General features: G+C 37.4%; 1 protein-coding gene across 2 annotated transcripts in view; it reads right to left on the bottom strand.

Annotated features, from left to right (window-relative positions):
• AGTPBP1 (ATP/GTP binding carboxypeptidase 1) overlaps window positions 1-17,234 on the bottom strand; it is a 190,880-nt gene that overhangs the window by 86,860 nt on the left and 86,786 nt on the right. For both annotated transcript variants that reach the window (XM_069575809.1, XM_069575810.1), the window contains 2 exons: window positions 12,648-12,764; window positions 1,810-2,522 (listed from right to left, as the gene is read on the bottom strand). In XM_069575809.1, coding sequence (XP_069431910.1) covers window positions 1,810-2,522; window positions 12,648-12,764 — 830 coding nt within the window. The remainder of the gene's footprint in view (window positions 1-1,809; window positions 2,523-12,647; window positions 12,765-17,234) is intronic.

Raw genomic sequence — 17,234 nt, 5'->3', positions numbered from 1 at the left:
GCAAGAATACTGGAGTGGGTTGCCATGCCCTTCTCCAGGGGATCTTCTCAACCCAGGGCTCGAACCTGGGTCTTCTACACTGCAGGCAGATTCTTTGCCATCTGAGCCACCAGGGAAATCCTTAGGAGTCTGAGCCTCTGGCAGTCATATCTTCATCATCCCAGGGTAGTTGTGACATGCCCATTCATGTTAAAATTAGTGGCTCACTCGAGTGCCACCCATAGTCAACCTGCTGCCGCTGTGCAGAAGCAATTTTTACCTCTTTTAGCTCATCTGGGTCCTGCCTGTTGGGCCCTGACACAAGAGTCTAAAGTAAACCATTGCAACCACAGTTTGCAGTGAAACTGTAGCCTTGCTATGTCCTCTATGGAAAGACTGCACCCACTATAGGACTGGGACGACTAACCATGCAGAGCTCAGAGGTGCAGAGATACACACAGCTACATGAAGTACCCCAGTGGAACACTGGGAGCTACAGTAAGTAGAACTACCTGTTTCCACCTCCTGCTTCCCAGACCATGCAGCCTGGGGATAGAGAATCAAGTGGAAATTTCTAATTTAGTGCCTATACTGCATTCTGAAAGATGGCAGCCCATCCTTGCAGAGTATTTCCTCTGAGTTGGAGCTTCATCTGTGGCTTCTCAAGGCTGTTTCAGCATTCCAAGAGGCCAACTGCCTCTGGATGGTACAGTTTGTGATATAACCAGTGGACGCCAAGGCACAGCACCCCTTCCTCACCAATACACACACACACACAAACACACATTTCCCAACAAACTCAGTCCCTTGTTCTAATGCTGCATTGTATGTGATTCCATACCTGTGGATCAAGGACTCAACTGGTAACATTAAACATATACTAAGTTGACAAGTAAAAATGATTAATTATATGCTAAATTTAAAAATCAATAAAATAGTTATTGCCCCAGAAGCCCAGAATCAAATACCCACAGCAATGTCCTACTTCATCAATACATACCATACTTTTAACAAGAACATATAAATGCTCTTCAGGTATTGATAAGCCATCATCACAAACCCTTAATCATAATCACTGAAAATACTCAAGTGGTAACAAAAATGTATTTTTATGCCCAATATTTATTAGTTGGCAACAGTTAATACTAACCATAATTTCCATTGGGTTGGTCACAAAGTTCATTAGGGCTCTTCGAAAAACCAAAATGAAAAATCGAAATGAACTTTGTGGCCAACCCAATAAAATTAATTGGTAATATTTAACAAGTTCAGTTCTATGAATTTTAAATTATTATACTGTACATTTTTAAATCCAAATTTTACAACAAAATGGTGATATATATGTTGCTATTTTTAGATTATATATCTAATTCAAGTTCAAATAATCAAATTACTAAATTAATGTACATCACTAATACAATATTTATTCAAAGATTGCTACATAATCTTTTATATTTTCAGATTCATTCTAAATAGAAACTTTCTAAACTGTCCAATGGCCAGGTTTATTATGCTAACTTCATTTGAATAAGTAATGAACTTAGAAAATAAATCTACACAATTTCAGAACAATGCAATATGTCCAAAAGCAGGATAAAAAATGACCCTAACTTTATTTTTTTCTCTTGACAGTCAAGAAGATTTATTAATATAGGATGCTTCTGAGGGATACAAGCAGGCAGGCAAGGAGCTCTGCCAACACAAACTTTAATTCAGAGTAATTTTCTTCCTGAAAACCCAAAGCAGTTGTTTGTTTGTTTCTTTCTTTCCCATATGCCCCATATGTTGACAATGGTCTTGTTTATGAAGAAAAGGAAATCTGCAACTCACCTTTGTACACCATAAGGCCTTTCCAAAATAGGCTCTTTGAATGGAGGAGGAATGTGACCAAAATAATCAGGATAAGCCACTTCTGAATATTCCGGGACAGACTTTGTATTTTTCACAATCTCAATATAAAGATCAGAGTCATGGAGTGTTGGTACATCAGGGACTTCAACTGACGCTTGTTCCACTGATGAAGTAGACTCCGTGTCTTCATCATCTTCAGTTTCGACTCCGGTACAGCAGAGCTTGCCTAGCTGAACCGTTCTTCCCTCAAACAGAACATTTCCACAAGCAGCCACATGTGAACATGCTTTAGTGCATGTAAGGACAGTGACAGGGAGACTATAGTCCTTCATTCCTGCAGTAAAACCTGGGGCTGTTTGAGATGGAATATTCTGCAACGTAATTCGGTCCAAGGCCTTCACTATATCATTGTTTAAGCCGTGGCCTGATGAAATAGTTCTACTTTCATCACCGAGCTGCTGTTGTAATGTTCTGTCATTATCTTTAATGTCTTCTTTTGCCAGATCCACAGAGGCAGGTTTCTTATTACCTTCATCTCCTTTAGGAGACACAGTCGTCTTCATTACAATTCCTTTCCTTAAATTGCCTGAATTCCCAGATGCTTCCTCTCCCGCTGTGGGAACAACAATAGGACCACGAACTTTTCCCTCAAATACAAAAGGCTTTGGTTCTTTGGAGATTAAATCATAGCCCTTTGAAAATAAAAAAAAAAATATTTACTCTTTTATGTGTAAATATTAACACATATTAAAACACACACAAAACTAAGATCATATTTTATATGCTGATTCAGAAACCTAACAAGTGAAAATTTTAAAGATGGATACAACAGGTACATTTTAAATTTGCTAACAGAAGATAAAATGTTTAACCAGCACAAAATTCATTATACCTGTTTTACTACTATAAAAATAGTTCCTATAAATAACAAACATGGGAAGTTTTAGGAAAGCATAAAGACATTAATATCATTCAAAATCTATTAAAGGAAATACAACAGCTAAATTGTTATTCATTGATTCAACAGATATTTAGAGTGGTTGTTTTGTGCCAAGCACTGTTCCAGGCACTTAAGATTAATCAGGTTAAAAGAAAAAAAAAAAAAAACCTCTTTCCCCTTTGTAGCTTATATTCTTCCAGGGAAGAAGGGGAAAGGACTGTCAAAACCAAAATTAATAAACATTATGAAAATATATTTTATGGAATGTTAGAAAGGGGTAACAGAGGAAAGGGGTAATAGGAATCAGGAGTGCTGGGGGAGGAGAGGTAGGTGGCAGTATCAATGCCATTGGTTAGGGAGGCCTCACTGAGCAGATACAAGCAAAGACAGTGAAGGTGGCTGGTACCCAGGCCCCTGAGTGGGAGAAGGCCTGGTGTGGTCATAGAACAGCAAGGAGTTAACGTTAAGATGGCCAGAACTGAAGGACCAAGATGAATTCCAAGGGGTAAAGAGGGCCAGATACTGTAGGGCCCTGCAAGCTGTTTTAAGAATTTTGGTTTTTACCCTGAAAGAGACTGGGAGTCACTGGAAGGTTTTGAGAAGAGTGCCATGACGTGACTTATTTGGGGAGGGAGGAGCAGACAAAAACCAAAAACTGTAGTACAGTGTTTCTTAACAACAGCATTTAAACATTTGGGGCTAAATAATACTTTTGTTTAATTTGGTTCTGTCTTTCTGGGGAGGAGCAGGGCACCAGAGTGGGGTGGGTATAGAAGTAGGAAGACCAATTAAGAGTCTTCTGCAGGGACTTCCCTGATGGTCCAGTGGTTAAGAATCCCCCTTCCAATGCAGGGGACATGGGTTTTATCCTTGGTTGGGTAACTAAGATCCCACATGCCAAGGGGCAACTAAGCCTGCACACTGCAACTACTAAGCCTGCGTGCTCTAGAGCCTATGAGCCGCAACTAGAGAGAAGCCCAAGCCACAGTGAAGATCCTGTGTGCCTCAACTGAGACCCAGCACTGCCAAATAAAAATAAATAAACAAAAAAAATGTTTTTAAGAAAGAATCTTCTGCAGTTACCTACGGAAGCTGGTAAGAAGTGGTTGTATTTTAAGTGCACTGTCAGCCAGAGACAGGATATCCTAAAATTGACCAGATACAGGGTAGAAGGTACAAATAGAGGTCATAGATGATGCCAAGTGTTTGCCTGAACAACTGAAAAGCATCAGGAGCTAGCTCTGATATGTTAAGTGTGAGCTATTCATATACAGACAAGGACGTAAAGCAGGCAAATGGATGTATGCTTCAAGAACTCAGCAGAAACCTGTATACAGAAGATGTAAATTTGAGAGCCATTCACATATAGGTACTACTCTAAGCCATGAGACTGGAAATTATCAGTGAAAAGACACAGAGAAGAGGAAAAAGACTGTACCTTGGGATATTACAATCTTAAAGAGGTTGAAAAACGAAAATGAAACAACAGGATATGGGGAAGGAAAAACTGCGCTGGAAAGATAAAAAACCAGGAAAGGAAAGTGTCCTGGAAGACAAGTTTAAAAAAGTATACGGCTGACAGATCAAGTAGTCTTTTCTCTTTCTATACTTTTAGACATTATTTTGATCTATATAACACTTTATCAAAGAAAATACCTCAATTAAGCTAACCTTTATTCTATTGTTTGGCATTAAATCTTTTACAAATTAGGGAAGGATTTAAGCCATTTCCAAAATTTTGCTATTAGAAAGAACTCTGCAATGAACATCCTTTTGCATAAAATTTTTTGTTTAGGATAATTTCCTAAGCACTGAAATAAAATTACAGGGTCAGATACTAATCAATTTTAATGTTTAATACAAGTTGCCCAAATGCTTTCCAAAAAATACTTATATTAATACTATTCCCAGTAACTTTATAAGAGAGTATCTAATTCAACTTCTGTATTCTTTGACAACATTAGGTACTACAGTTTTTAAAAGCTTTTTCTAAAGTGGTAGATAAGAAGTATCATCTTACTACCACTTTAATTACTACTGGAAAAGCAAACAATTTTCCATACATCTATTAATCAGTTTAATTCTTCATAGGTAACATATCTGTTGCTAGAATATAGGGTTTTTCTTGTTTTGTAGTATAAATTCGCACATTTATTTACACACACACACACACACACACTCATATACATACACACACACATACACAAATACACATCCCTTAATCCATTTTTACAACAATTTTTCTGGATTTGCAATTCATCCTTTAATTGTATTTAACTTCTACACACACATGATGTAGTCAAAATTAAGAATCTTATCCTCTGTGATTCACTCTTTGAATGTCCACTGTATTTAAAAAAAAACAAACACTGAATCAAACATAATTCACTTTCAATCTCTGTACTCTTATCTAGTCCCAGGAGACAAGGAGGTACAAAGGAAGTAATGGGTAAGTCTCTCTGCATTAAAAGGGTTGAAGAGAAGACATCCGCATTAAAAAAAATCTGTTGTAGGAAACCTGGTGGGCTGGGTATCTACCCGACAGAAACATACACAATTGTTGGATAAAATATTAAGGTATTTTGGAAGTTTCCTAGTGGTCTAGTAGTTGGGATTCAGTACTTGCACTGCTATGTCCTGGGTTCAATCTCTGGTCAGGCAACCAAGATAACCACAAGCCATGTAGCATGGCCAAAAAAAAAAAAAAGAAGAAGAAAGAGATATACTAAAAGACAGGACCCCAAAGTTGATCCCAAACTGAAGGAGGTTTTCACTTGGAAAACAATTTGTAAAAACAGGTGACCGGGGGTTTAGGTTTTCCTATCTCAAAAAATATAAAGAACAGGACAGTAACCCAGAGTTTTCATAAGGTAGGGAGCCCAACAGAAGACCCCTCCTCCCATGAAGATGGAACCCCAGAAAACTAAATCTTCAATATAGAGGACCTAGAAATACCCCACCACAAACCAAATAACAGCAAGGAAAGACAACAGTCTCAAACCTTAGCACTAAGAGGTTGAAGAATAGCACTACTCACAAAATGATACCAAAAGCCTGCCATCAAATCACATGAATCTATAGCCTGATTCACATTACCTGGGTGGTACAGAAACCCTCAATGAAGAATTTAATCTATTACAGTGCCTGTCAAAACCGACAACAACAAAAATTTCTGGAATTTCCACAAACAAAATTATTAAGAAAATGAGCAAAAAGAATTGATGCTTTTGAACTGCGGTGTTGGAGAAGACTCTTGAGAGTCCCTTGGACTGCAAGGAGATCCAACCACTCCATCCTAAAAGAAGTCAGTCCTGAACATTCACTGGAAGAACTAATGCTGAAGCTGAAGTTCCAATACTTTGGCCACTTGATGCGAAGAGCTGACTCACTGGAAAAGACCCTGATGCTGAGAAAGATTCAAGGCAGGAGAAGGGGATAACAGAGGATGAGACAGTTGGGTGGTATTTCCAACTCAGTTGCCATGAGTTTGTGCAAACTCCAGGAGATGGTGAAGGACAGGGAAGCCTTGGTGTGCTGCAGTCAATAGGGTCACAAAGAGTCGGAGTGACTGAGTGACTGAATGGCAACAAAGTTTGCCTTTGAATTTTCCTAGTGGCTCAATAGTAAAGAATCTCCCTGTAATGCGGGAGACACAGGTTTGATCCATGGGTCGGGAAATACCCTGGAGAAGGGAATGGCTATCCACTCCAGTATTCTTGCCTGGGAAATCCCATGGACAGAGTTTGATGGGCCAAAGTCCAAGGGATCACAAAAGAGTTGGATATGATGAAGTGACTAAACAACAACAACAAAGTTTTCTTTTATAATAAAAAGAAAGAAGAAAGAAGGACCCTAATTAACTTCAGAATTTAGTAAAAACACATTTACCATTTAATCAAGATTAACTAGAATTTCTGCATATATATCAAATTTATACTTTAAATGAATACAAGTTTTATACATAAATTATACCTCAAGAAAGTTTAATAAAACAAAAATAACAAGACTTCAAAGTTTTCAAACAAAGGTGAAAAAAGGTAAATGAGGAAAACAATAATCCAAATGAAAGCAAGAGAAGATACAGAGATGAAACAAACAAAAATACAAAATAAGATCTCTTAATTCAAATATATGAATAATTATAAGTAATCTACATGCTCTAGATAAATACGAAAGACTCAGGGTTTAGTCTCAAAATCCAAGTATTAACACATGCTGTTTAACAGATAAACAACTAAGGATACCAAAAAGTTGGTGAAAAGATTTTAAAAGATACTAGGCAAGTAACTAAAATTTATGTAACTATATCAATATTAAAAAAAAAAAAACTTTTGCCTTCAAGTCTTAGAGATAAAAACTAACTTCACTAAATGGTTCAACTCAAAAGGAAAAAAATCAATTTACACTTATACACAATAAATAATAAGCTTCCAAAAATATGTAACAAAAACTGACAGACATGCAAAAAGACAGAAACAAATTCACAATCATAGTGAGAAATCTTTAATACCCTTTTCTCAGTAATTGATTACACAGGAATAAAAATTTAAAAGGACAGAAAAGAACTTCTAAATATAATTAACAATCTTGTTCTTGTATAGGCAAATATACAATTGGGCCTAATGGGAGCAGAATGTTTTTCAAAGACATGAGAAATAGTAGTAAAAGATGACCTCGTTCAAACTCATAAGATAAACCTCAAAAATTTCAAAAGATTATAATCATAAAGAGATGTCCTCTCACTGTACTACAATATGCTAGAATTCAATAAAAAGATGAAGAAACGGCAGATTAAGGAGGCAACTTAAACATTATCCAACGAAAAAAACCATAATGGACAAAAAGCTTCAAAACAAAGACAAAGAGGGCAATAAATAGCAAAATCTGTTTGATGCAACTAAAACAGTCATTAGAGGAAAATTTATAGCCTATAATGTAAATATTAGAAGAAAGGACTGAAAACTACTAGATTAAGTTGATTAAAAAGAGAGAGAGAGAGAATGAAATCAGGAAAAATAAAGACATGGCATATTAAGCATAACATTTAGAAACACGGGGATTAACTTCAAAAACATATGGAAAGTTGATTGTAGGAAACAGTAGATAGGAAGGAGGAAACATTTTTTTCCAATTAAACTATGCAAAACTATTTGCTCTTTAAACTCTGTCCATGCATAACTAATAAAAATTTAAAACCAAATTTAAAAGAAGGGAAAAAAAACAACAAAGTCCATATGGTAAATGACATTATGCTAATACAGATGTATGAAAGAAGAGCTGTGAAAATGCAGGATTCTGATACTTCTAATATTCTGCCATCAAGAAACAAAAGGAAACAAAACTATACTTATCACAACAAATAAATAATTATAGCTTTAAACACATGTGCTAAGTCCCCTTGAAAAAGTCTGTTGTTAATTATGCTGTTAATTCTGTTGACTTTAAATGCACTCATTTTACCTTCATCAGGCCATTGAATAGTACCTTTAATACATCTGGAAATAAACTGAGTGGTGTTAAAGATACAAACAAACACATCAGGTAATTTTAACTTCAGAGATTGATGTTGAAAGTGACATGCATATCCAAGTGGAAAAAGTCATCATCAGTATTAATTCATTTCTGTTCAATAACTCATGACCTGCTAGTATTTGATACAAGGATAGCTGAAAAGATTCTTCTCAACACTTCCTATTTCAGTTCAGTTCAGTTCAGTCGCTCAGTAGCGTCCGACTCTGGGACCCCATGAAGCAAGCACACCCAGCCTCCCTGTCCATTACCAACTCCTGTAGTCCACCCAAACCTATGTCCATTGTGTCGGTGATGCCATCCAACAATCTCATCCTCTGTTGTCCCCTTCTCCTACTGCCCTCAATCTTTCCCAGCATCAGGGTCTTTTCAATGAGTCAGCTCTTTGCATCAGGGGGCCAAAGTATTGGAGTTTCAGCTTCAGCATCAGTCCCTCCAATGAACACCCAGGACTGATCTCCTTTAGGATGGACTGGCTGGATCTCCTTGCAGTCCAAGGGACTACCAAGAGTCTTCTCCAACACCACAATTCAAAAGCATCAGTTCTTTGGCGCTCAGCTTTCTTCACAGTCCAACTCTAACATCCATGCATGATGACTGGAAAAACCATAGCCTTGACTAGATGGACCTTTGTTGACAAAGTAATGTCTCTGCTTTTGAATATGCTATCTAGGTTGGTCATAACTTCCTTCCAAGGAGTAAGCATCTTTTAATTTCACGGCTGCAGTCACCATCTGCAGTGATTTTAGAGGCCAAAAAAATAAAGTCTTGACAGTGTTTCCACTGTTTCCCATCTATTTGCCATGAAGTGATGGGACTGGATGCTGAATGCTTAGTTTTCTGAAGGCTGAGCTTTAAGCCAACTTTTCCACTCTCCTCTTTCACTTTCATCAAGAGGCTCTTTAGTTCCTCTTCACTTTCTGCCATAAGGATGGTGTCATTTGCATATCTGAAGTTATTGATATTTCTCCCGGCAATCTTGATTCCAGCTTGTGCTTCTTCCAGCCTAGCATTTCTCATGATGTACTCTGCATATAAGTTAAATAAGCAGGGTGACAATATACAGCCTTGATGTACTCTTTTCCCTATTTGGAACCAGTCTGTTTTTCCATGTCCAGTTTTAACTGTTGTTTCCTGACCTGTATACAGATTTTTCAAGAGGCAGGTCAGGTGATTTGGTAGTCCCATCTCTTTCAGAATTTTCCACAGTTTATTGTGATCCACACAGTCAAAGGCTTTGGTATAGTCAATAAAACAGAAACAGACATTTTTCTGGAACTCTCTTGCTTTTTTGATGATCCAGCAGATGTTGGCAATTTGATCTCTGGCTCTTCTGCCTTTTCCAAAACCAGCTTTAACATCTGGAAGTTCATGATTCATGTATTGCTGAAGCCTGGCTTGGAGAATTTTGAGCACTGCTTTACTAGCGTGTGAGAGGAGTGCAATTGTGTGATAGTTTGAGCATTCTTTGACATTCCCTTTCTTTGGGATTGGAATTAAAACTGACCTTTTCCAGTCCTGTGACCACTGCTGAGTTTTCCAAATTTGCTGGCATGTTGAGTGCAGCACCTTCACAGTATTGTCTTGTAGGATTTGAAATAGCTCAACTGCAATTCCATCACCTCCACTACCTTTGTTCATAGTGATGCTTCCTAAGGCCCACTTGACTTCACATTCCAGGATGTCTGGCTCCAGGTGAGTGTGAGTGATGATACCATCATGATTATCTGGGTAGTGAAGATCTTTTTTGTACAGTTCTTCTGTGCATTCTTGCCACCTCTTCTTAGTATCTTCTGCTTCTGTTAGGTCCATGCCATTTCTGTGCTTTATTGAGCCCATCTTTGCATGAAATGTTCCCTTGGTATCTCTAATTTTCTTGAAGAGATCTCTAATCTTCCCAACTGAGCTATCATTGGTTCCTATTTAGAACCAACCAATGATAGCTCAGTTAGTAAAGAATCCACCTGCAGTGCAGAAGACCCCAGGTTGATTCCTGGGTTAGGCAGATCCACTGGAGAAGGGAGAAGCTACCCACTCCAGTGTTCTTGGGTTTCACGTGTGGTTCAGCTGGTAAAGAATCCACCTGCAATGCAGGAGACCTGGGTTTGATCCCTGGGTTGGCAAGATCCTCTGGAGAAGGGAAAGACTATCTACCCTAGTATTCTGGCTTGGAGAATTCCACAGTCTGTATAGTCCATGGGGTCGCAAACAGTTAGACACAACTGAGTGACTTTCACTTCACTTTTCACACTTAGTAAAAAATAACCTACTTTTCTCTATTCCCACATCAACTGCCATTTTTATGCACAGTATATAATTTTTATATGTATATAAGACAGAGATGAAAATAGACCATTTCTTCACAGAATAATCAATTCCTACCCCAAATCCCTTCCACAATATTTTTTCTGCTTTGAATTGCCAGTGTTTGTTATCACTGGGTTTTTTAGTGGGCACAAAAGTGTTAAAAGAGCAGCCAGATACTTCCTGTAGGTTGCACAAAAGAAAAATACCCTACATTCTTTCTCAAATGCCTCTTCCTGCCTTATTCTTTTTCTTTTTGACAAATATCCTCTCCTTCACTCCTGTCCTCTTTCCCGACTTCCTCTGTCCTATCACTGATTTCAACATACCCTCCAAGGTCCGCCAAACCTATGGGGAGTACCAAGATAGTAGGCGAGGGAGAGAGGGAGCAACTTGCTGCCTCTTCCATCGCATCCAAAGCTCATTGTTTCCCAGAAAACCTGAACAATTAGAATTGTGAAATGCAAACATTAGCTAGCAAGTACTTCTCTATTTTTATCTCTCAATAGCTTTGCATTTAAGTCTTTTTCTTTAAGCAACTGAAAAATAAGTGTGAAACTTGAGGGAAGGGGTTTACATAAGTAAATCCAAGATTATATGATTCAAACCCTTCATTTTACAATTTAAGCTCCTGGGCAGTTTCAGGAACCCACAAATGAGCAGCAGAGTGAGTGCTAAAAATTAGATCTACTACTTGCCATCAATTCAATCAGCTTTATCATTTAATAGCTATGCAATCCAGGTTGTATATTATATTCTAGAAAATAAATGAGGATTTGTCGTTGTTCAGTCACCAAGTTGTGTCTGACTCTTTGCGACCCCATAGACTGCAACACATCAGGCTCCCCTGTTCTTCATTATCTCCCAGAGTTCACTCAAACTCATGTCCCTTGAGTTGGTGATTCGATCTAACCATCTCATCCTCTGCAGCCCCCTTCTCCTTTTGCCTTCAATCTTTCCCAGCATCAGGGTCTTTTCCAAAGAGTTGGCTCTTTGCATCAGGTGACCAAAGTACTGGAGCTTCAGCTTCAGCATCGGTTCTTCCTGATGAATATTCAGGGATGATTTCCTTTAGGATTGACTGGTTTGATCTCCTTGCTGTGCAAAGGATTCTCAAGAGTCTTCTCTAGCACCATGGTTCAAAAGCATCAATTCTTTGATGCTCAGCCTGCTTTATGGTCCAACTCTCTCATCCATGCATGACTACTAGAAAAACCATAGACGGACTTTGGTCAGCAAAGTGATATCTCTGCTTTAATACACTGACTAGGTCTGTCATAGCTTTCCTTCCAAGAAGCAAGCCTCTTCTAATTTGATGGCTGCAGTCACCATCCACAACAATTTTGGAGCCCAAGAAAAAAAAATCCGTCACTGTTTCCACATGTCCCCCTTCTTGCCATGAAGTGATAGGACCAGATGCCATGATCTTCGTTTTTTGAACACTGAGTTTTAAGCCAGCTTTTTCACTCTCATCTTTCACCCGTATTGAGAGGCTCTTTTGTTCCTCTTCACTGTCTGCCATGACAATGGTATCATCTGCATATCTGAGTTTATTGATATTTCTCCTGGTAATGAATTCTTTAAGTTGCTTCATAAGGAGAGTTGACTTCTTGTCAACATTTCAGAAACAACTTCCAGCTGTCCTCATTCCCTGACATTCCATGATTATATGGTGACTATTAGGAAAAACAATTTAACTAGCACAGACTATATTTTTAATTAAGTATTTTCTCTCATCAGAAATGCCATTCTAATGCTTTTTCAAAGTTAATAAAAACTATGTCAATTATTTTGATTAAAAGAATGATTAAAAAATTTAAAAGCTAGTCCAAAATTTAAATGACCTAGTTCTCTCATTTTACAGATAGCAGTTTCTCATTTTGCAGCTCAGAATGTTGAAACAATTCTCCAAAGTCACTCAGAAAAGCAATGCTAAGTTCAACTTTTAGAAATGAAATGCAGAAAGAAAAGAGTGATTATGGGTCTAAGAAAAAAGAACTCTTTCTTAAAATGAGTTAAGATTCTGAATTATCTATATTTATACCTGAAAATCATCAACAAGCTCAGGGAAAAGGTGTTCATACATTTTAAGTTCTTCTATTGTTCGTCCTGGTTCTTGCTGGGGTTTTAGTTTGTTAATATCCGTTTCAATATCATCATTCTGAAATAATAAAAGTGGAATGTCATTAATTAAGAAAAGTACATTTCAGACTTAAAGTTTCCAAATTATTAATTACATGCACACAGAGAATAATTACTACAGAAAGGCTGCATAAATTTCATTGTAAAATAAAACTTGCTTATATTTTTTGGTTGTTGTATTATTGTTGTCTTGGTTGTTTTGTTTTCTTTTAATCAAAGATTATTCTAACATAATACAGTATTTGGGCTCCTCAAGATAAAAAAACTAACATCAAGATCAATACAAAAGTATGCTCCCTGCCCCCAATCTCACTAACTGCCATCATTTTGCTTAGATTAAAGGGCAGTACAACTTCGGAAAACTAAACTGAAAAACCTAAGTATATGATGGTAGCGGTGATAATCAAAATAACTTTTATCAAGCAATGAAAATATGTGAGGCAATATGCTAAGGATTTTACCTTATGATCTAATTTAATCTGCGTAAGAATACTGTAAAGTAGTATCATCATCTCCATGTAACTAAAGAAGAGACTGAAGTACAAAGAGATTAAGTGGCTTGCAAACAAGAGCAGAATGTAAAATCAATCAGTGATTTCAGAGAATACACTGTTAGCCAACCTAATGCATTGCCTCAAGAGAAAGCAATGGTTATCACACACTCTTATATTCCATGGTCAATAAAGTTCCCTTAGAAAAGATTCAGTATCATCATTCACTCTATTGTTAAGGGAAAAAACACTGAGGAGTGAAACAACAGCTGGAAATGATTTCCATGTCTCCCTGGGCAAAAAAATAGAAGATAAATGTAAAGAAATATGACTTCATAGGAAAATGTATATTAATTATTGTATCAGATACATAAAATATATAATTTCATATATCCTTAAATTAGGCTTTGAAGAACCAAAAATATGTAATTTTCTTGATTAGCATCTATTAAAGTATATAATATTTTCAAAATAATAAAAAAACTTTAAAGATATTCCTTTCTCTAAACATACTAGCAGTCTAATATTCAGGATTAATTTATGATGATATAGCTTTACAGCATGTCCATTTGAAAAAAATTTTTTTTAATTTACCTGTAAAATAGGCACAATGAGGAAAGAAAACTACTTTCAGAAGTCAACAGCAAAATATTTGTGTTTTGGTTTGGGGAAAAACATAAATAAACAGCTCCTAACACATTCAGGAAAAATAAACCTCCTACTTCTTAAAATTCTTCTAAAATTATGGAGGGAAAAAAAGAATACACTGAAGTTTATAAACTGACGAGTTCTGGCAATCTGAAGACAAGTCTTCTAGAACCTCCAAATTTCTACAAATTTTCTGAACTCTGAAAAATCTAGGGCAAAGAGAACGGAATCACTACAGGTTTAACAACTGTGTTCAAGTGTGATTGCAGTCTCTACAACTGATAAACTTTCTGTGTCTTTGGTTTCCAGTTATCAGCCCTGTAAAGCAGAGGTAATAATGCCATATACCTTACAGGATTTAATGACTACTGTAGGCATACCCGGACACAGGTTCAGTTCCAGACCACCACAATAAAACAAATGTCGCAATAAAGCAAGTTAGGGGAATTTTTGGTTTTCCAATATATATAAAAGTTATGTTCACACTATAATGTGGTCCATTAAGTGTTCAATATATAATGTCTAAAAAAAACAATTAATACCTTAGTTTAAAAATATTCATTGCTAAATAATTACAATCAAAATCACTGGTCACAGATCACCATAACAAATATCAATATATTAATAATGAAAAAGTTTGAAATATTGTAAAATTACAAAAAAATGTGACACAGAGACATTAAGTGAGCAAATGCTGTTGGAAAAATGGCACCAAAGGACTTGTCCCACATAAGGTTACCACAAACCTTCTCCAATTTGTTAAAAACACAGTATCTGCAAAGCACAACAAAGCAAAGTGTAATAAAACAAGGTATGTCTATATATGTAAGGCACATGGACTAGCACAGGACTATGTGGTCAATAAATTCAATCTACTACTTTTTCTCATTAAATAATTGCTGTTACAGTAAAATGGGGTAAATGTGAGCAATCTCAAATACCCTAGTGAGTAATACTGCCAAATTTTACAGATGTGAATGCCCAAAAAGAAATCTGTGGAAACTGCCAAAAAAGAAATCTGTGGAAATGTTCTAAATTAAAGGAGACTTAAGAAACAAGATAATTAAATGCAATACCTGATGCTAGATTCTATACTGGAGAGGAAAAAAAAATCTTATAAAGGACACAATTAGATCAGCTAACAAAATGGAATATGGATGGTAAAGATAAAAATGATAGTATCACTTTAAATGTATTAAGCTGGTGACTGTATTGGGTTATATAGGAGAGAACAGCCAGTCCCCCATATCCACATGTTGCCATGCCTCAGATTCAACCAACCATGGCTTGAAAATACTGAAGAAACATGACTCCAAACAATAAAACATGAATTTGTGGCATGCCAATAAGAGTACATCAAGGCTGTATATTGTCACCCTGCTTATTTAACTTATATGCAGAGTACATCATGAGAAATGCTGGGCTGGAAGAAGCACAAGCTGGAATCAAGATTGCTGGGAGAAATAGCAATAACCTCAGATATGCAGATGACACCACCCTTATGGCAGAAAGTGAAGAGGAACTAAAGAGCCTCTTGATGAAATTGAAAGAAGAGGGTGCAAAAGTTGGATTACAGCTCAACATTGAGAAAACTAAGATTATGGCATCTGGTCCCATCACTTCATGGGAAATACACGGGGTAACAGTGGAAACAGTGGCTGACTTTACTTTTTTGGGCTCCAAAATCACTGCAGATGGTGACTACAGCCATGAAATTAAAAGACGCTTACTCCTTGGAAGAAAAGTTATGACCAACCTAGACAGCATATTGAAAAGCAGAGACATTACTTTGCCAACAAAGGTCCGTCCAGTCAAGGCTATGGTTTTTCCTGTGGTCATGTATGGATGCGAGAGTTGGACTATGAAGAAGGCTGAGCACCAAAGAATTGATGCTTTTGAACTGTAGTACTGGAGAAGACTCTTAAGAGTCCCTTGGACTGCAAGGAGATCCAACCAGTCCATTCTGAAGGAGATCAGCCCTGGGTGTTCTTTGGAAGGAATGATGCTAAAGCTGAAGCGCCAGTACTTTGGCCACCTCATGTGAAGAGTTGACTCACTGGAAAAGACTCTGATGCTGGGAGGGATTGGGGGCAGGAGGAGAAGGGGACGACAGAGGATGAGATGGCTGGATGGCATAACCGACTTGATGGACATGAGTCTGAGTGAACTCTGGGAGATGGTGATGGACAGGGAGGCCTGGCGTGCTGTGATTCACAGGGTCGCAAAGATTCAGACATGACTGAGCGACAGAACTGAACTGAATAACTATATACATAGCATTTACATTTTACTTACAACTGTTTATATAGTTCAGTTCAGTTCAGTCACTCAGTCATGTTCAACTCTGCAACCCCATGAATCGCAGCACGCCAGGCCTCCCGGTCCATCACCAACTCCCGGAGTTCACTCAGACTCATGTCCATCGAGTCTGTGATGCCATCCAGCCATCTCATCCTCAGTTGTCCCCTTCTTCTCCTGCCCCCAAACCCTCCAAGCATCAGAGTCTTTTCCAATGAGTCAACTCTTCTCATGAGGTGGCCAAAGTACTGGAGTTTCAGCTTTAGCATCATTCCTTCCAAAGAAATCCCAGGGCTGATTTCCTTCAGAATGGACAGGTTGGATCTCCTTGCAGTCCAAGGGACTCTCAAGAGTCTTCTCCAACACCACAGTTCAAAAGCATCAATTCTTTGGTGCTCAGCCTTCTTCATAGTCCAACTCTCACATCCATACATGACCACAGGAAAAACCATAGCCTTGACTAGACAGACCTTAGTCGGCAAAGTAATGTGTCTGCTTTTGAATATGCTACCTAGGTTGGTCATAACTTTTCTTCCAAGGAGTAAGCGTCTTTTAATTTCATGACTGCAATCACCATCTGCAGTGATTTTGGAGCCAAAAAAAATGAAGTCTAACACTGATTTACATATTATTAGGTATTATAGGTAATCTAGAGATGACAAAGTATACAGGAGGATGTGCATAGGTTACATGCAATTACTTCGTCACTTTATATAAGGAAATTGAGCACCTGTGAATTTTGGTATCCAAGATGGGTTCAGGGACCAATTCACCCCAGGACACTGAGAGATGACTGTATCACTGTCCTTAGGAAATACACACTAATATATTTAGGGATAAACAACCAGGATATATAAGGTATGTAACTTACCCTCAAATGATTTTAAAAAATTTTTTAAATATGGATTCATGCATATACACTGACAACCTCCAAGCAGAAAAATTAGTATCACTGTTTTAAATTCCTATTGAGTTCTACTTCCCTACCAATTTCTATTTTTACATCTGTAGATTACAACATCTGTAGATATTTTTAATAAGGACCCTGAGCC

Source organism: Ovis canadensis, chromosome 2, assembly GCF_042477335.2.
Source record: "Ovis canadensis isolate MfBH-ARS-UI-01 breed Bighorn chromosome 2, ARS-UI_OviCan_v2, whole genome shotgun sequence".
Taxonomy (NCBI): Eukaryota; Metazoa; Chordata; class Mammalia; order Artiodactyla; family Bovidae; genus Ovis; species Ovis canadensis.
The sequence above is the reverse complement of the archived record's forward strand: the minus strand, read 5'-3'. Positions and strand labels throughout refer to the sequence as shown.